This window comes from Pseudorasbora parva, chromosome 12 (assembly GCF_024679245.1).
Source record: "Pseudorasbora parva isolate DD20220531a chromosome 12, ASM2467924v1, whole genome shotgun sequence".
In the NCBI taxonomy this organism is placed as follows: Eukaryota; Metazoa; Chordata; class Actinopteri; order Cypriniformes; family Gobionidae; genus Pseudorasbora; species Pseudorasbora parva.
The window spans coordinates 39,002,127-39,023,544 of record NC_090183.1 but is presented as its reverse complement, the minus strand read 5'-3'; the positions used below and the strand labels follow the sequence as shown (position 1 = coordinate 39,023,544).

At 36.9% G+C, this 21,418-nt stretch overlaps 1 protein-coding gene across 10 annotated transcripts in view; it reads right to left on the bottom strand.

Moving 5' to 3' along the window:
* Positions 1-21,418, bottom strand: part of chl1b (cell adhesion molecule L1-like b) — a 123,747-nt gene that overhangs the window by 30,686 nt on the left and 71,643 nt on the right. For 8 of the 10 annotated variants that reach the window (XM_067460231.1, XM_067460235.1, XM_067460229.1 and 5 more), the window contains exons 2-12: positions 16,198-16,391; positions 14,657-14,674; positions 13,567-13,675; positions 10,334-10,524; positions 9,704-9,826; positions 7,991-8,161; positions 7,111-7,222; positions 6,466-6,650; positions 5,672-5,803; positions 4,095-4,238; positions 1,106-1,217 (exon numbers count right to left, since the gene is read on the bottom strand). In XM_067460231.1, coding sequence (XP_067316332.1) covers positions 1,106-1,217; positions 4,095-4,238; positions 5,672-5,803; positions 6,466-6,650; positions 7,111-7,222; positions 7,991-8,161; positions 9,704-9,826; positions 10,334-10,524; positions 13,567-13,675; positions 14,657-14,674; positions 16,198-16,291 — 1,391 coding nt within the window. In that variant the 5' untranslated portion in view covers positions 16,292-16,391. Of the gene's footprint in view, positions 1-1,105; positions 1,218-4,094; positions 4,239-5,671; positions 5,804-6,465; positions 6,651-7,110; positions 7,223-7,665; positions 7,813-7,990; positions 8,162-9,703; positions 9,827-10,333; positions 10,525-13,566; positions 13,676-14,656; positions 14,675-16,197; positions 16,392-21,418 lie in introns of those variants that run through there. The other 2 variants (XM_067460233.1, XM_067460239.1) reach the window with 2 other exon arrangements.

Genomic DNA, 21,418 nt, shown 5'->3' with positions numbered 1-21,418 from the left:
AAGCACTTTTTGACTTTTTTTGTTGCACTTTTTTGAGCTTCAAACTCGTTGGCCCCAATCACTGCCATTATAGAGCTCGGAAGAGTCAGGATATTTGATAATGTATCTCTGACTGTGTTCATCAGAAAGAAGAACGTAATACACACCATAGGATGGCTTGAGGGTGACTAAATCTTGGGGTAATTTTCATTTTAAAGTGAACTACTCCTTTAAATTTCACTTCTGATTGAAATTAAATGATCATGGAAATTTGTATTTTAGTATAAATACGTTTATGCTTTGTCAAGCTTGTCATGTTATGGACAAAATCATAGTGGTTATGTTGTTAAGCTATGTTGTATGTCGATAAGGACATTATTTTGCAATTCTGTAAGACTTCACTCCAATATATTTTGAATGTTACATAGTTTGAAGAGAAATGTTATATTAATGAATTGAAGAAAGAAAAAAAAAACAATTATACAATAATCACTTAGGAATTTATGCTTTCACGTGAATCACACATCTTTCAAAAATATAATAAAAAAATAAATAAAAAAATAATATCTATCTATCTATCTATCTATCTATCTATCTATCTATCTATCTATCTATCTATCTATCTATCTATCTATCTATCTATCTATCTATCTATCTATCTATCTATCTATCTATCTATCTATCTATCTATCTATCTATCTATCTACATACATACATACATGAAATGAAAATATTAAGCAGCACATGTGTTTTCAACATTGATATTAATAGGAGATGTATCTTGAGCACCAAATCAGCATATTAGACTGATTTCTGTATCATGTGACAGGATGAAGTAACGGCTGTTGAAAATTCCATAGCTTTCTCTTATGTATCACCACAGTCAACACTTCTGCTGTTACTTCTATTGCTTTAACTTAACAGTAGCATACTTACAGATCCACTTGAGTAGTTTACCTCATTATCACAGTGCTGAACACAGCCTGAGGGCCCCACCCTTGAGTAAACTGCTCCACCAGTGCAAAACCACACAAAAGACACTCTATTACTGCAGCGGTTAACCTCCAGAGCTGTGCTGCCCTCCGCTGGCCTGTACAATACTTCCACTAGAGCAGGCTCTACTCACCACGTAATACTGGCGGTTGGCGAGCTGAAGACCTTACAGTGCATGACCACACCTTTCCCCTCCACTGCCATATATTGCAGATTATTCTCTGTTAAGATCAGGGGCTGGATGTCTGGGGAGAGAGTTATCAGCATTGCACCATTAAACACGACAAAACACGATTGGATTAGTCTCTTTATCTCTTGTCTTGTGATTCACATTGTTATCAGTTAAGTAAAAAAAGTCCTTGTCCTTGGAAAAGCAGCTTCCTGTTCTTTCAGGGGAGAGGGTTTATAGGGTTATAGTGAGAGAGTTGAGATTTATGTTTTTTTCTTTCTTTCTTTGTTTAATTTCATTTTTCTTTTTCATTTTGTTTTAAACGTAAGGATCCTCAGCATCTTATTTTATCACTCAGATGAAAGCAACACATGCTTTGGTTAGAGCAACTGAATATGAATGGAGGAAGGCTAAATTGTTCGCACATAAAAGCCTTGCTGCCTGAGGGAGAGTGTGTCTGGAGATCAGAACCGACAGAACAGCACCGCCCTAAAGCCTGTGTGCTATCATGAGGACCTTTCGCTCTCTGAACAAGCCTGAGGGCCGTCCACCATCTATATCACACCTCTGCTTATGGCCCTGTCCACACTGACAAAAAAAAACAGATGCTTGTTCACAGCCAGGCAACACCATGGTTGTTTTATGCGATTTTTGGCCAAGACTGAATGAAACCATGAATATCCCATAGAAGGCACTTTCCTAAATGGATGGAGACCGGGCTTAAAATGTGCTGATCTACTCTGAACTGCACTGAACACTGTAATCTAAAGCCTGACATATGCATAAATAATAGTCCGAATTTTTTACATATAATATATATAATATATTATCTCACTGAATCTTCAGAAAAGGGACAAACATGTCCTGCACACAAAGTCCTCTATGTTAAAATCAAAATAAATATACTTAAAAAGTTCCATCTAAAGGAAATCTGGATATTTAGGACATTCGTTGCCTAAATGTAATTATTATTATTTTAAGTACATGCTCTATATATAATATATGTCATTTCACATTACCTCAGAATGAGTTCACAGTGTAAAACTGCCAAACAATGTATTTAAAAATGCAACAAACTAAAAAACATACACTTAAATTGAAGAACAAGAAAATAAATGTTGAATTATATTTTCCATAAAAAATGCCTATCAAAGTTGTGGCGTCATTTTGCATCAACTGTGTCTGTACTTTTTATAATTCAGAAAAAAAAGAAGAAAAACAATCAGGCAATGTCATGGTCATCTTTAATTCCGAGGACCCCTTTCCTATTTCCTGCTCATTGCGGATCTCATAGTAGGACACACAGTCCTGTAAGTGTTATATTTTATATTTTACACAAACAATGCTGAAATCTCTGCAGTCACAGCTTTAAGATGTCAACTTTGTCATCCTGGTGTAATAGTCTCTGTAAATAGTCGAGGGATAACTTTTTTTGATTTTGTTTTTGATATGTTTCTGAAGGAAAAACATATCAAATGTTGAGGGAAAAAAAACTAAATTGCTCAACTGTATGACATGTGGTTAAGGTGAAAAAATATTACCTTTTGTCAACTCTGTCAGACGTCAACTTTGCCAGACCTCGTCAGGTTTTATGTCTAATAATATTTTTTTTTTTAAACATGTCACTCACATGAGATCGCAGCAATAGCAAACCCTTATGTAATGGACTTCACAGAGAGGGAAAATGGCAGATTCCCACTGCCTAATCATGCAGATCAGGCACAAATAATGTTTATGTAATTGACACAGTGTTGTAGTCGAGACCAGCTCATTCGAGTCCGAGTTCAAAAAGGGTCGAGTCCTCAGATTCCTCATTCGACCAATCCACGCAGGCACTAATGAGGAATATATATATATATATATATATATATATATATATATATATATATATATATATATATATATATATATATATATATATATATATATATATGTTTCAGAAGTGTGCCTGAGGAAGAGAGGGCGGGCGACTGTAGACATTTTTGGTGGAGATGCTCATTTTATTAGGTTTGGATTTCTCTGTGACACTTTTGTCCTACATTATAAACAGTAAATATATTAAAAATAACAAATAATGTAGCAGCAATGTGACTTTCTGGCAAATGCGATGACTACAGGATGCCAGGTGGACACAGTAAACTAAAAGTGTGAGCATGAGCGCGGGCGTAAAGTCACTTGCAGACTTCTACAAAGAACGAACTACTAAGCATTAACTGTCAAAATGCTGAGATTGTATGCATATAGGCACAGAAAATATTAGTTCTTAATCTTTGTGCTTTTGCTCCACATGTCGATGAAAATTGGACGTTGTTCCCTTTGCTTCGGTAATTGATGTACAGCAGAATTTACACGTCGCAGAAAGTTTTAGTTTTTTTAGAGTCTTACTACATGAATTCTTTGTGGCTCTTATATGCAAACTATATAACAGATGATGTAGCAGACATTTCCACACATAGTTAAAAGCTAGAGGCTCGCTCCACATGATCCTTCCTGACCTGAGTCCTGCAACCTTTGCGTTAGTCACGTGCAGTTGCGCTTAAGAAAAACACACGTCATTAGAACTGTCAAAAATCAATTATTAACTAAAAATATTAACATAGAGTAATAATCATGAATATTTTAATTGGGACTCGAGTGGACTCGGAAATAAGTCTGAGTCCTAATATGTTCGAGTATGATTCCGAGTCCAAATGCACACGAGTCCATGGCGAGACCAATAAAATATGGAGTCCAAGTCTCGAGTACAAATCACTGAATTGATGCAGTATAAAGACAGGCAACAGATTCTTTGGGAAATTTTCTGTTGCTGCTACAGGGCTTTCGGTCGTATTACAGTGCCTGCCCGAAACATGATGTTACCCCTGCCCCAGCGGAGGTCTGTGCGCGCCACTGATCACAGTATTAGATCACACACACTAGTACATTTTGCCACAGCTGAGTACATTTTACTTACTCATAATCATGATGTTGGCATTGGCTAGGATGGTGCCGTGTCTGTTTGCCGCCTCACACTGGTAGACAGCGCTGTTTTCTGGGTTTGCGTTATGGATGGAAATGGTGCCATCTTTCAAGATTTTCCTGTTGGATGTTGGGACCTCTGTAATAGAAAATGCGGGTCAAATGTTTTGTTAAAACAGTGTATAACAGGATATATGAAAATAATCAAATATTAAAAAATATTACAGTTTTTCTCCACTGGTTTGGCTCATTTCTTGAAACAGAAATTACATTCTCAAAATAACATGGACAAACCTCCAAACCACTTGGCAATTGTTCGCAACAGAATGGAATTTCTCATTCATTTCATCAAATTACAAATGTCTAAGTACATGTTAAGTGTTTCTTTGCAAATAAGTACAGGTAGCCTACATTTAGCACAATTTCCAAGTGATTAGATCTTGTTGATCTAAAACTGATTGTTGATTCTTAGTCTAATGGTTGTTTGCTCCAAAAAGTGTGAGCATCATTTCATTCTATAAGTCATCACATGCACAATAGCACAATAGTCTGTTCAATGGTCAAAATTAGTCAAGAACAAAATACCATGCATACATACCATACAAGAATCCCTTGGAACATTTAATAAATGCATAACAGTAACTGACAGTCAGGTGACAGCAGCGTGTGGATGGACAGGAGGGTAAGGACAGCGACCAGTGAAGAACGGTTGCATATCATTTTCATTGTTTTTTGTTTGTGTCTTTAAATTATAGTATATTATGTGGTAAACATTTTCTTTTTACTCTGTTGTATGGAAGTTACGTTATGTGTGTGACTGATAATGGTTACAATTTCCTTGGCAGTATAAGTGCAATGTGTGATGTCAAACCTTGGAGGATGCGCTTAACCTAAAATCCTTTTTTTTTATTGTTTTTTTTTTTTTTATACACAATTGCATTCTGTTAGCTAGACAAAAAAACAGTACAGTAACTATTGTCAGTGAAGGACTGGGCTAAGACTGAAAGGTGGACGTGAGGGATAGTTCAATGGTTCTCTGCCATAGTGACAAAACATCTAAACATTTTGACTTGCAGTGCTTTCACAATGCCAAAGGGACGAAGAATTTTAGGGGCACTGACTGTTTAAATCAGAAGGAAATTTAGTTTTGACACATGAGTGAACTGTTTTGGGAGAGGTTTGAGCTTTTGCAGGTGAGCTAGTGTTGTGCTGAACTGTAAATGATGCCAAAATGATCTTATAATTTTGAGAATGTCATTTAAAAAAAAAAAAAAAAATTTGATTAAATATGTTCCATGCACCCATTAACACACAGACAAACTGTTGACACTTAATTATAATTTTCATTAACAAACATTGTTGCGTCAAACAATGCTTGGCATGTCATTAACAAAGATATCATCGCCGCTTTGATTCACACTTTTACATGTTATAAACTAAATATAATCCCATCCATCAAAATAAAATGTCTGAAATCAGTAGGCACAATCATTTTGACTCAATATGATCTAAATTGTATTTTGTTAAAGGATGGTTGTTCAGTAATTTGAAACAGGAAATAGGAATATTTACCATTCAACAGCCGGCCGTTGACTCTCCATGTAACTCTAGGCTGAGGATTTCCTTTCACGACACACTTGATCACCACATCCGCTCCAATCGTCTCCAATTGGCTTTGAGGTTCAATCTCAAACTCAGGAGGCTCTGTTCATGCAAGAGAATGGAGGCATGTAAAACAATATATTATCACACATGACATGAGCAGTCATATTTACATTGTTATTTAAACACAAAAAGCTGTTAAAGGTGAAGATGGTGTGTGTGTGTGTGTGTGTGTGTGTGTGTGTGTGTGTGTGTGTGTGTGTGTGTGTGTGTGTGTGTGTGTGTCCTGACCATGCTTGCTGTTTGAAAATATTCTTAATGATGTATGTCCCCCACAGCCTCATTTTATCTGTGTAATTTTTGTTCAATATGGCGTCTTGAAAAAATAGACATTATACATGTTGAATATATATATATATATATATATATATATATATATATATATATATATATATATATATATATATATATATATATATATATATATATATATATATATATTAGAAATACTTAATTATGAACAGTGATCTGCTACGACAGCATATTTGTCCATTGTGTGGTTAAGCAATTAATCAATGCATTAGTAGGACTCTTTTATTAGTACTGTATCAGTCCTGCAAGCACTCTTTTTCTTTGGACAGAAGATGGCGCTCTTTTACCACTAAGAGTGCATTCTAGGATGCATTCATGATAGGAAACCATTTATAAAGCCATACTGGCACATTTCCTGTGATTATATTATGAGATTAAATAATGTGACTCACCCTCTACTGTAACATGAAAATAATGCACAACCTCTCCATGGGGATTTTTGGCTTTGCACATATATTTCCCTTCGTCCTCCTCATTCACCATCTCTATGGTGAGCAACTTCCTATGACTCTCCACCACGGCCCTTTCCGGAAGCTTGTGGAAGCCTATTTTAACCCACTCCACCTTCGGTGTGGGGCTGAAAGACAGATGGCAGTGATGAGCTAGCAATCATTTTTATATGATTGTCTATCCAGCTAACAAAAATATGTTCCATGAATGTTATGCTAATGTTATGCTAAGTTATGAAAACGTTATTTTTGAATTTTCTGAACATTAAAAACGTCCTGTTTTAAAATGAGTTTTCTTTGGAATGTTCCAGTTATGTGAACATACATTTTGAATGTTCTCTGTAACAATATAGATTGATAGATAGATAGATAAATATATAGTATAGAATATAGTATTTAAAATCAGAATTTTTGATGCATCCATCTAAATGCTCTTAATTGCATTTTTCAAATAAAATAATCGACATTTAAGCATTCCCACTCGATTTAAAATGCATTTCAAGCGTTATAATTGAAACGAATGCCATGCTCTTAATTGGAAGTACAAATCAACTGAATTAATAAAGTGAACTAGACAATGACACTTACAACCCCTCTGCAATACACTCCAACTGAAGATCTTCACCTTTCACCAGATATGTATGTGACTCCCTTCCTGTGGGCGTCAGTAGACGGGGCTTCCTCTCCAACAGAGAGTTTGCTTTATAACAGTGAAAAGATTATATAACAGATATAATATAATATAATATAATATAATATAATATAATATAATATAATATAATATAATATAATATAATATAATATAATATAATATAATATAATATAATATATTTAAATCCTTTAATTTCTGCAGCCCAAGTATCAGCAAACAGAACTGCAACTGTTTTACCCTAATGAATAATTCAATAAAGTATTTTAACATACAAAAAACAATCTACTTGTGATCCAGTATAGAGAATAGGTTATGAATGAACCTATGAATTATTTCCATCAGCTGATCAAACAAAACCTTTGAGATTTGCAAATCTAGGCTAAAGAATAAGCAAGTATGATGTGACATGGAATGAGATAATTCATCAAAACTAATTAAAAACAAAGAAGCTGCTCTACGCCCATGTAGCATCTCTAATGAATGTCACTCACCATAACCTCTGCCGCTACCAGAGACTGAGTCCTTCATTATCTTGTCTTGGATGAAGAAATGGAGACAAATAAAAATATGTGTGGCAATGCAAAAACAACTAAAACGATAGATAATATGGATGTGAAATACACAGACAAGTCATCACAGGAAGTATCAATATCTACCAAGCTGATTTGCTGAGGTTCAGCAAGCGCTTGGAGACTGATTACATGCTGGAGATGTATATTAGATGCACATGGCTGGCATGTATAAAACAGTGCTGGTCATGTAAAGGAATGACCATATTATGCAGTCAAACTCTTGAAAATGATTGTTTTTACATACTGCTTTTGACCACGACAGACATGGCATTTTTCTGCACGATGGTTCGTATGCGCGGGAAGGCAGCAAAGCAGCAGTAGTCCCTGCGGCTGTCCGTCTCGATGGCGTTTGAGAAGTAAAGGTTCCCATTCAGACCCACTGATACTCTTTCATCCTGCTCAATGTGCTGTAGCCCTGCAATGTTTCACAGAAAATGGGAAAAAAGCATTTATTGAGGCTCAGAACACTTTTAGCTCAGTAAGAATGATTAATGAACATAAACAGTAGTGATCAAAAGTGATACCCAGAGGGCATATTTGTTTTTAATGACCCTACAATTTCGATTGAACCATCAAAGTATGTGGAACATGTTTTTGATATTTTAAATATTTGAAATATGAGGGAACAACAAATATCTAACAAAGATATTTGGCAAAAAAAGCAAAAAAATACAGGTTTTATTTGTGCAAAAACAAAAAAAATGCTCAGAAGATAAAGAAAACACTGACTAAAACATAATCAGTTTTTAATATTTTGTTGGTTATATCTTATTTTTCATGTGTTCCAAAAATGATGTCCACACAATTTGGCAATGTTATCATATAGCTTATCATAAATCAAACAATTGACTCCATGAACAACTACATAATGTGATTACAAAAATGTTACATTTTAAATAATAATATCATATATGTATATATATGATGTCTGAAAACTCCATTCTGTTTGGCCCCAAAGGTGTGCAATAAAGCCTTTTAATGCACAGGTAGTTCTAAGTCATTATTATTATTTTTTTTTATGTTTAAAGGTAGGCAATTAAAAACTTGCGCACCCGACTGTGAAACAGAAGCCAGCGGATCATTTTAACTATATGCAATATTCATCAGATGATCGCTAAACGCACGATCATCTGATGAATGAGCGGAATATTAATGTGCTTTTACAAAATGGACTATGGCCAAGTCCAATAACAAACTTGTAGCCAATCAGCAGATAAGGGGCGTGTCTACTAATGATGGTGAGAAGAGAGCGCTCAGTGCATGTCATTATTCACAACACACGACACACATGACGAACATTAGTCGAGAACCAATATATGCTGGCTTTTGCTTGAATATACTTGTGTGTCATGTTCGCTTGTTTTTTCATTTGCGATCGTATTGTGGCTCACTTCAGCGATGATAAAGACCCGTTCATTTCCACACCATATGGAGCGTCTAAATCTCCTCACTGTCTGTTTCAAGCGTCAGCTTACAAAATGTGTCTGACAAGTAAGATACTACACTCCTAATATATATTTGTTTCCTCTTTTCATGATCTATATAACCCTAATCCGGTCATAATTGTAATATGTCGTGGTTAGACTCGTGTACTATCGAGTTGTCATGAGAACGGTTTGTTTTTTTGTGATCGATATAACTCTAATCTGGTCATAATTGTAATATGTAATCAGTTAGACTGTCATGTTCTATCGAGATCTTCATGAGAACGGTTTGTGTTTGTGTGTTTTTGTAATGAAAAGGGGTGACTTTTTCATTGAATATTCAACCTGGATTAGTAACGCACAGATTCTGCCATAGTCGTTGCCTGGGTTACGTATGTGTGGGGCGGAGCTATCAAAATAGGGGGTTTTTGGGGGTAGGGGCGTGTTTGTTTTGGTGATTTGAAATATCAACAACCAGAAAGCACTTACCCCACCTAACCCAACCCAAATAAAACTAAATAACCAGAACTTACCTATTGTCATCCAGTAGATTTGCAGTGGGGGGATTCCTTTAGGTGGGTCACACTCCAGAATGACTGACTGACCTTCCATAACCTCAATCGGATCAATGATCTCTTTAGGGAACTTCGGAACATCTGCAGAAAGAAACAAGCAAAAATATAAACCATTACATACCAGTTTACAAATGAAATCACCATTAGGTGGCAGCATAAGACAGACTTTCTCCCCTAGGACATTCCAGGAAAGAGATAATTCATTCCAATTTCCCAAATTTAGTCCAAAAAAACTGCCAAAAACACATCACATCACATCATCTGAATGAGTGATTGAAAATGGTCCTGTTTGATAACTGATGACTCTTTGCCCTGGTTACATCTTTGGAGATTTATGTGGTGTATTTCAGAACACAATGAGAAATGTTACATTGAAAAATGATGGAGGGAGAAGAGAAAAGTCATTTTTCATCAGCCCTCTCCTCATGGTCCATAATGCACTGTGATGAAAGGGAAAGAAAAGCTCCAGGGTTTGTAAAATGGATATCCCACTATGGACCAGAGCGGTTGTTTCATTGGACACCGATCTCTAAATCATTCCGAAAGAGTCGTTACAGAGCATACAGCACAAAGTTGTACATTACTCACTGGGGACAATGAATTCAATCTCTTCCGACATGGCCGTTCCTAACTTGTTGGTCGCAAAGCAGCGGTAATTGCCCTGGAATTCTGTGAGATTCCCATTATTGGGAATGATGAATGTTCCGGAATCATCTAATGTTATCAATCTGGAGTCCTGGTACGGATCAAAGTCTTGACCATTCTTTGTCCACCTGAATCTGAAAAACAGAGAAGATCAGTGGTTAAATGAAATTACACCACTCAGTGTGCATGCTTTGAAAGGATGCAAAGAGGATTTCCACAATTATTATTAAAAAAATGACATCAAATACTTAGACGAGGCTTTGAAATGCCACTGGGGTGTTTCTGCATATATTGCGAGCCGTTATCATGGTGCCCATGATCTAGCTACCCTGCTGAATGTCCATGTGGGTTTGGTGCTGATCTGGCACAGCTGCACCGTTCATCCCACAAAAATAGCTGGTGATGTTGATCAACCAGCATGCGAGCATCATGATGATGCTCTTGCGGTCGTTCCTGAAGGTCGTTTCATCCATCTCTGGTCTAGTTTTCAATTCAAAACTAGCACAAACAAGCCGTTTATAGGAAGACAAATGATAAAAATCTTCATCTGGTCTCCCTTAGGTAAGGCACCTGCCACGGTTATCTGGACCCATTCATCTTTAGTTTCACTTTCATAGACATTTTGTTTTCATCAGTCACGTTTCTTTGTCTTTTTTCCTGCCAATCTTCTGTTCCCATTGACACCAATCGTCATCACGGCTGTTCGTCATTAACTTCATCACCATGGGCTTATTGCACAAAACTAGGATATGGGATTAAGCCAGGATATCTTGGTGATCTTGTCATCTGTATGCAAAAGTTTGTACACCGGTGTCGTGTAAACGTACCCTAAAGGCACACTCACACCAAGAACGATAACAATAACGAAAGATAACTGTATATTAGCAGATAAATCGAGCCAGGATTACCAATATATCCCGGCTTAATCCCTTATCCAAGTTTTGTGCAATAGGCCCCATGTGTATTTAATGCTGCCTTTACCTTTCAGTTGTTTTCACATGCATGCACACACATGCACACACACGCACACATATAAAAAATTCTGTATTTTTATCAAATGCATTCTTGCTGAGCATAAGAGACTACAATAATGGTCATCATTAACAGGTTACTATGCAGGAAGTAATGCAGGACACATGAGTAGTACTACATTGACAATTCAGCTACTAGTATTAGCTGACAGGGGAAACCAGATGAACTAATCAGCAAGTAATATCAAATTTAGGACTGAGAAAGTTCATTATTAGGTAATCAATTACTGAATGAGATTGGCCTCATTAACTAATTACTAATCACAACTTCAGCGAGTCTGTGGCGTGAGATTTTTTATAATATGCATAACTAATTACTCTAGTGTTAAATCGGGCCCTATATTAACGATCTGAGCGCATGGTGCAGGTGCACTTAGGGCATTTCCTGCTAGTTTAACGGCGGAAAGGGTTGTACCTGCATGGTCTCTTAATCTCTTAGTAATCAGAGTCTCATCTCCCATTCCCTTTAAAGGGTTAGTTCACCCAAGAATGAAATTTCTTTCATTAATGACACCCTAATGTCGTTCCACACCCGTAAGACCTCTGTTCATCTTCAGAACACAGTTTAAGATATTTTAGATTTAGTCGGAGGCCTTTCTGTCCTTAGAATGTAAGTGTATGGCCACTTGCTGTCCATGTCCAGAAGGTAATGAAAAGATCATCAAAGTAATATGTGACATCAGACATCGGGCGGCAGTGGCTCAGTGGTTCATGTAGATTGTCTACAAACCGAAAGGTTGGTGGTTCGATCCCCGGTTCCACCTGACCAAGTGTCGAGGTGTCCTTGAGCAAGACACCGAACCCCAGCTGCTCCCGACGAGGTGGATGGTGCCTTACATGGCTGACATCGCCGTCCGTGTATGAATGGGTGAATGTGAGGCAAAAATGTAAAGCGCTTTGGATGGCCATAGGGTCTGTAAAAAGCGCTATGTAAATGCAGTCCATTTACCATTTTACCATTTTGAAGCGTCGACAATTTCGAACCATTTTTGAACCATTTACCATTTTACCATTCTTCCGGGTATGGAACGACATTGGGGTGAGTCATTAATGAAAGAAATTTCATTTTTGGGTGAACTAACCCTTTAAAAGCCAGTTGCACTCGCACCATGGTGGATTCACTATGCACATGGCGGAATTTGCATGTGGAAAGACTGGAAGGTTCTCCAGAGAAGAATCCTTTTATTTTTAATATTTGGCATGTTTGTGTGCAGCTGCGCATCCCGGTGTGTGACATAAGCTGAGTGTACGCATGTTGCTATTACTAACACGCCCTTTAAATAACACAAAAATACTGCCCTATTGACTTTAGTTTTCAGTTGCCTCAAAATAGAAACACACCAACAATGCGCCTGAACACACCTTGTTTTCAGACCAGCACACCAATGGCTGAACAGATGGGCACGAGTGTCGAAATAAGACTGACTATGCCTCAGACACACAATAATGTTATGATTAGAAATGAATTGGTAATTCTTTATAATTTGTCATAGTTAAGTTTTTAATGAGGCTAATCTCATTCAGTTATTATTGATAAGGAACTAACTCAGTCATAAATTTTTTAGTACTTACTGATTAGTAAAAGGGATAGTATCTAGTTTTAGAAAAGGGATAATGTCCTGGCTAATCCAAACTTTATAATGGCAGTGAATGGGAGCCCAACGTTTGAAGCCCCAAAAAAGTGCATCCATTCATTATAAAAGTAATCCATATGACTCCAGAGGGAAAATTAAGGCCTTAATCTGAAGTGAATTGTTGTTGTTTTTTTAATGTCCATATTTAAAACTATAAAGTAAAATATCTATCTTCCGCCTGACCACATTTCATATTCAACTTGCAAAGAAAGTGCTTACGCGCGTCAGTTCAACTTTCCGCGAAAGTTGAATATGGAAGGCAGTCTGGTAGAAGCTAGATAATTTACTTTATAAAGTTTTCAATATGGATATTTTTGGGTGACCTACCTATCCATTTAAGATTGTTTTCATATTAGTTAGCTAAAATGTTAATATAGCACTACTCATTTGTCCTGCATAGTTCAATGACGGACAATTATACTAATGTGTTACAGAGACTTCTTTCAAATAAACATTTTAATAATCTCACTGAGTTCAAACTTTTGAACAGTTGTGAATATATAAGGCTTACTCCGGTCCAGGGTTTCCTGTGGCCTCACACTTCATGGGGAAGCTCTCTTCGAAAGGAAAGGCGATCAGAGAGGCTGGCGACTTCTCTGTAATAGTGGGAAGCTGCTCCACTAGATAAAGAAAGGAGAGGAGGTGCTCAGTAAACCGCAGAGGAAAAATGGCGACATGCAACCTGCATGCAGCAAATGGTGATGTGAAATGGCTTTGGTTCAATCTTAATGATTTTCCACTATCAGATCGGCTGTTTTGATCAATGCATACAAGACTAAAGGTAAACACTTTTTTTTTTTGGAGAACATAATTAGATATTGAATCATTGATTGTGTTGGTGGCCAAGAGTGAGTATCAGGCATTGGCAAATTATGTGGTCAAATGATGTCAATGAGAGTTTGTTTGTGGTTTAGAACAGGAGAAACTAATGGCTGATGCAGTTTGAGTGTAAAATTGGATATGCATGATCAAAATAATGATGGAGTGGTGGTGTGGGTTACTCTATGATACATGTAAAGTGGTTTGCTGGCTCTGTTGTTGGAGGTTTTCCACTAAGCACAAAAATACATTAAAAATCCAATAATGCTCTGATTTGAGTAAACATTCTCGTTTAAATGTATGCCATTTAAAGGGTTAGTTCACCCCAAAATGTATTTGTGTTCCAAAGATGAACGAAAGTTTTAACGGGTTTGGAACGACATGAGGGTGAGGAATTAATGACAGAAACCACAACCTCAAAACAGTGTTTGGTGTGTTTCTGTCTATGGAAATTAACTAAATTCACAAAAAAGCACAATGATACTATGCTTTTTTTAATATGTTTTTTTTTTTTTTTTATGAAAAAAAAAGACTAAAAAAATATTGTATTGTATTGACTATACCATGTTAGTAAAATGGTATTCTTTAAATACCATCAAGTACTGGGATTTATGAGGTACCATAGGACTGCCTCAGTGCTTCATTGTAAACGTCCCCAACAAAAGAGCACATCTCTGCCTTTATGTGGGATTTTCAAATAAATCTGATGTTTGATGGATGATAATGGCTCCTGTGGATGAAAGTTAACTAGTTCTATGGATGGCTTGACATTACAAACTTACTGTTTATGCGTGCTAAAACTAACAAATCCACCGCAGCAGGGAGAACACAGAAAAACAAATGTGCAGGGATTTGTTAGAACCATAGATATGACTTCTGTTGAACTGCTATCAAATAATGAAATGTCAACAAACAATTAAATCTAGGTCCATGACTAGCTAAATAAAAGTAGAACAGAAAAAAAATTAAGAACATTGTTGTGTTCCCCTAAGATATCTTTCAGGCCCTAAAGATATATTGTGAATAATTTAGCATCAACAAAATACACTTTTATCTGGTTTCCATGGAAACAGTCCTAGCAATAAATTATACCTGCGCTCAGCTTGAGTGAACCTGCATACAAACACACAGTTTCAAACAGATTTGTTTGTAGGAGAAAAGTGTGCTCACAATGGAAGCATGTTTTCCTCCCAGAGTAAAAAAATAAAACAAGTAACTTAAAATGTCACATACAAATCAAGAAATAAACTCAAAACTATGAGAAATTAAGTTGCAATTATAAGAAATAAAGTTACATTTAACTGATATTAAGTTACAATTCAGATATACATTTGTAATTGTAGGATATGTTACAATGATGAAATGTAAAGTGTAATTGTGGGATATGAAGACCAACTATTATACTGTATGTTATACTGTACATTTGTAATTTTGAGGCATGTTTATGAATATAAAGTTGCAATTGTGTTGATTTACTGTATGAAGTCACATCTGTGAATGTGAAGTCCCATTATTGTGATAAAGTTGTAAATGAGATTTGAAGAGGCAATTCTGAAATAGTCATAATTATTGGATATGAAATTGCAACTGGAATATGAAGTCATAGTTGCTGTATATGAACTTGTAATTAGGACTGAGTTATGATGACTATGATTGTGTGATATGAAGTCACAAATACGATTTTGAAAGTTACAATTGTGTAATATGCAATTTTGAAAATAAAATTTCAATAATGAGAAATTAAGTCACAGTTGTAAGATGTAAAGTTGCATTGTGAGAAAGTGAAAAATGTGATAAATTACCAAAATATCTAAATTCCTTTATATGAAATAGAAATTTTGAAAGTCTCATTTGTGATATGAAGTTTTTCGCATTTGTGAGATGTGAGGGTGAAAATGTGATATAGTCGTGGTATATGTGATAAGTCACAATTGCTATTCATAATTGCTGTATATGAAATAGAAATTGAGTTATAAATTTGCAATTGTGGAGATATGAATTTGGAATTTTAAAATTGAAAGTCTCAATTGTGTGATATGAAGTTCCATTTGTGAGATAAAAAGCTGCAATTATGAAAATAAAGTTAGAATTAAGAAATGAAAAGCAATTTCTTTTTATTTTTTAACCTGTGGTGGAAACATTCTTCCATAATTCATCGTTCTTCCAGAGAGCACAAACAACTGGCTACATTGTGCACATGGCAAACACCTAAACTGAAAAAGTACTAAAAATATAATCAAATATATAAACTAAGATAAGACATATTAACTGAAACATACTAAATAAATACTACATGGAACAGTAAGTCATTTATTCAGCTTACCATCAAGTGGAATATCCAGGGCATTAGTTTGATACCTGCAGCTCATATTAAGGCAAGCGCCCAAAAGGAGGAGGATTTTCCGTAATAACCGCATGACTGCCACAGCCTCGGAGGTGAGCAGAGGACGACAGGGAATGCTGCAGTTTGCCAGGAGTCAGTGCATCTCACTCCAACACAGGCTGGGGTCTTCCTACCTGCACAAAACACAAAACAGTTCTTACTGCCAAGACATTAAACAATAAATCATTGCCACACACATGCACGCTCACGAGCGAATGAACAACACACAAACTTCCGAACAACTTACGGTCGACCCACAACATGACATATAAAAACAACCCTGTCACCTGCTCAGACACAAAGACTTGCATATTTCGCATGTCTCCTGCTGAGTAACTTGCATCAATGTCTATCCCAACTTGAATTTACTTGAAATGCATCTGTGAGAGGAATCTCCATATTAAAGTCCCTGGAGACATGAACTGTATTTCTGTAAATTGTTTGTCGGAGTATGTGTGGCAGGCACATTTCCCCCCCCCCCCCCCCCCCTTCCCCTTCGTAACTCTGAATACGAAAAATAAAACCTTAAAAAAATAAAATAAACGGAGCCCTCCTGCAGTTATGGTAATGCACAGCAGCTGTTCCTGAAATTATTCGGAATTATGAATTCATGGCACTGTAACAGTGACAGATTTTGATTAGCTGGATGCAGTAGAGAGAGCAGAACCACATGGCTGGTAAATCATAAAGCTTGCAGATGTGTCTAATATGCATCTAGAAATACGCCGCTTTGTTATAACTAAGTGGATGAACTTTGAGTTAAATGTCATGTATTCTGCCATTAAAGTCATTCTTGCGCAGTCTCTTGTGATGTCATGTGTGGTAAGGGATCAGTAGTTGCTTTAACCTTTTGGAATCTGGCGCCAGCAAGACATCTGGCCGGAGAGACAAATGGAGTTCATGCCCATTTTCCCTTCAGATTCATAACAGTGCTGCAATAAAATGCTGCAGTTGATCGGAGAAACTCTAATGGAGATCGCCTTCCATGCTGTACGGGGAATCAGCTATGTACTTTAAGATCTGCAATACAATTACAGTGTATTACAGAGACCAGTTGCAGTTATTCATGGTGCCTGTTGGTCTACAGCACCTACAAGAAGGGTCAGACAGAGGGTCGGTCTGAAGTGCATAGCGCAGGTGTGCTTAGGGAATGTCTGAATGCACTTTTGCTTGTTTAACAACAGAAAAAAACGGTTGGCGCTCCAGGTGCTTGGTCCAAAAGGATTGTACCTAGTCTCTTAATGAGTCGCGGGTGTGTTTGGAGTCATCTCCCATTCCCTTTAAAAGCCAGTTGCGCTTGCACCATGGCAGATTCGCTATTTACAGGGCGGAATTTGCGAGTGGATCCTTTTATTTTTGGCATGTTTGTGTGCTGCTGTGCATCCATGTGTGTGTAATAAGCAGAGTATATGCATGTTGTACCTCTGTCTATTACTAACGTGTCCTTTAAATAACCCAAAAAACACTGCACAGTCGTTTTCACTTGCCTCAAAATAGCAATGCACTGACAATGTGCCTGAATATACCTTGTTTTCAGACCGGCATACCCATGGGCGAACAGATGGGTGTAAATGCATTTAATTAAAGTGGCGCTGGACATGAAAATAATAACCGTTTTGGGCTGAAACTAGCAAAAAAAACTTGCGTTGCACCTTGCGTTGCATTGCGCCGGGCATATGATAGGGCCCAGAAAAATCCTGGAAAATAGGTTTAAAAATATGTTAAATGGAGCTGACATTTACCTCCTCTATTGTTAAAGTGCTTCTAGTGTGTCTTATTACCTTTCATGCTGTGTCTAAAACAGCTGATTGTGAATGTAAAATGTCTACAATGGTTTAAAGTTCAAAGTGCATGACAAATAAAGGTATTGACTCCTAAAAGAAGGAATCGATTCCGAACTGTAATTCCAGTCTCACTTCTTTTTACATACTGTACCTAAATAACAATGTAATACACTCGCATAATACCAGCCTATGGTCTGTCATTAACAACATCTACTTTGACCCGCGCTCAAACACCTGTAGCTGAGGCCTGGAAGAGTTTGGTTCGTGTTGTCGACATGTTAAAATGCTTTTTTTCAGTGCTGCGAATCCACTTGGTATGCACTTCAAAAGAATAATGACTTGTGGTGGAATTGACAAAAAACTGACAGGATCATTGCTGTTCGTATCTCTGTGTATTAAGCACTAAGGAAGCCTACAGAGCTGAAATTCAGACGTTAGTGGATGTTTCTGACGTGCGCTGTAAGCAGTAGACAACCACAATAGACAGGGCTGTCTGACCAATCAGAGCAGAGTGGGCTCACGAAAAGGGGGGGGGGGGGGGGGTTTAGAGAAACTGAATATTTGAAAGAATTAACTGTTTCTAGACTCTTTGAGAATGAGGTGATGCTGCAATGTATATTATTGGAACATTAAAGGGTTGATGAATTGAGGAAACAACTTTTCCTTGAGCTTTTGATATATAAAAGGTCATGGTAATATAAGAATATTCTGTAAGTTTCAGAGCTGAAAACTTCCTTGTTAGTCAAAGTAAAGCTTTTTATAGACACCAGGCTCAGCAAACGGTCCTGTGCTTCATACTGACGTCAGTGCGCGGTAAAACACACACCTCTACAGAATGCCTGCAAATCTATTGTAGGAAACCTCCAAAACAGAATTAGGAACCTTTCAAATAGAATAATAGGGGCAATCTAAAAAACATCAATGTATGATGAATGATGAATAATAGGCTTATCAGTAGCATATTATGTACAAAATAAGTAAAGAAAAAAGATGAATTCGGATTTTGTGCAACCACGCAGGGTAACAGATGTGTGAGGAATAGCAAATAATGTGCATACCAGTTGCAGATTACATAAAAAATGTAAAGAAAAAATAAATTAATACAGTAAAATACATTGTGATTTATTATTTTATTCTACTGACAAATAAAACATAAATAGTGTCAGCTTAATTTTTTTTTTAATTCTCATACATTATACATTTTCATTTAATATCGTAAAAATATGTCAGCTGTGCTTATTTTAGTCATTCAAGTATTGTAAGTAATACACTGTCCCCTGATTGTGATACATTATTATTTTTTGGCCCACACATCCATACAAATTTTACAACAGTGTCTCACTGATGCTCAAAAGCCGTTCTCATGTAGGCTTACTTATTAGGTCACTTCCTTTTTGACTTTAGTTAGTTAAACACACAATAAAGTGGATCAGTGCTTAACTCTGAGAACAAAAGAGTATCAGGGAGGACAGCAGAGAAAGAGAGAAAAGGCCCAAAGCTTTCATTTCCACCCCTTCAGGAGTTAGATTTTCACAGAAAGCCAGTGATGACTCGTTGTAACAGTATAATGTCATTTATTCAGGCCTCTAATTAAAGTTAATAGAGGGATTTGATTGGTGCAAGGCTGTATGTTCTCTATATTTCAACTTTCGGGGCCAGCCATGAACTATAACTGCATTTTAACCCCACCAGCTGCTTCAATCTCCACCTTTTTCAGCCAGACCCCTGAAGCCCATCCTCCCCTTAATCTTCTCCTCTGCTTAACAAACCCGATAGGAAACACAGAGGTCAAACACCAGTAAGCGGAGAAGTAATTGAATAATTGACCACTGTGTGAATGAGTCGATTCCCTTCATTCCTCAGTGGGGGCTCTTGTTTTCTGATGGGCTTGAACTCTGCTCCACATGCCTGCATTTCTTCATAATAGTATTAACTCTGCCAGGAAGCTTTTGTGATTCAGTGCTGGTTATAGCGACCCCTGAGATGACCTCTGTGATGTCACTATAGAGGATGGGTTACTACATCCCTTGACTGTCATAATGAAAGGCTTGTGGCTACGGTCTGTCGGACTTGGATGTGTTTCTTGGACCCGAAGACAATGCCTGAGGCTCTACCGCTTGCCCCGGGACTGCTCATACAGATGGTGGCTAGCTTTAGTAGACAGCTTAAAATCAAAAGGTAAAGAATTAAGCTAATTGGATTGTGATTTATTGGACGGTTTGGCATGTTACTGGTGGCATATGTCTACCTTCCTTATCCAAAACAATGTCCTGGGATAATTGCTCATGCACTAGTTCCCTCAGCCCAACCAACAGCTTAAAGGGTTAGTTCACCCAAAAAGGAAAATTATGTCAATAATTACTTACCCTAATATCATTACTTAGCCTAATATCGTTCGTAGTTTTTGTGCGCAAAAAAATTCAAAACTTAATAACGACTTATAGTGATAGGCTGATTTCAAAACAAAGATTCTAATGGTTATGAATCAGCGTATCGATTCAGTATTCGGATCGCCAATGTCGTGTGATTTCAGCATTTTGACACACGATCCGAATACTGAATCAATAAGCAATCTGTATAAAACGTAACAAATATACAACTTTTACACACATTTGTTTTGGTTGATTTATTGAGGTCACTATAACATTCTATAAATGTATATATTTAATATACTATTCAAATAACTTCCATCTGTTTTAGGGCTTCATAATATCTTTGCCCTGGTCCCCACTTGAACGGCAGGGTAGACAAAGTGTTGATATGTCATCAAAATGGTTCCAGGGCCCACCAGATATGCTGTCAAACATAAATGACCTGAGACATAAACCTTTGTAAACAAAAAAAAACCAAAAAAAAAAACATTTTTTTAAATTGCTTGGGTCAGGTTTCTTTTTCTTTTTATACCAGATTTGAGGGTAACAGAATGGTTGACAAACTTAAATACAAATATTTATCCTAAATACAAGTAAAAACCTACTAGTAAACACCATAACTTACATAACTATAATGAAAACAGCTGAATTTTACTTAAAGGGGTGATGAATTGAGAAATCAACTTTTCCTTGAGCTTTTGATATATAAAAGGTCATGGTAATATAAGAATATCCTGTAAGTTTCAGAGCTGAAAACTTTTAAGCTTTTATAGACACCAGGCTCAGCAAACGGTCCTGTGCTTCATACTGACGTCAGTGCACGACGCAACACCGCCTCTCCATCGCCTCTAATCGAGTAGCACCGCCCACTGACTCATGGAGGGCTCGTGCTAGCTGGTCAACAACAATAAACATGCAGAGGAAGATTAAGATATTGCGCTATTCCTGGTTGTGGAAGAACACAGTCGCTACATAAGCTTACTTCTAATCCTAATATTAGGAATG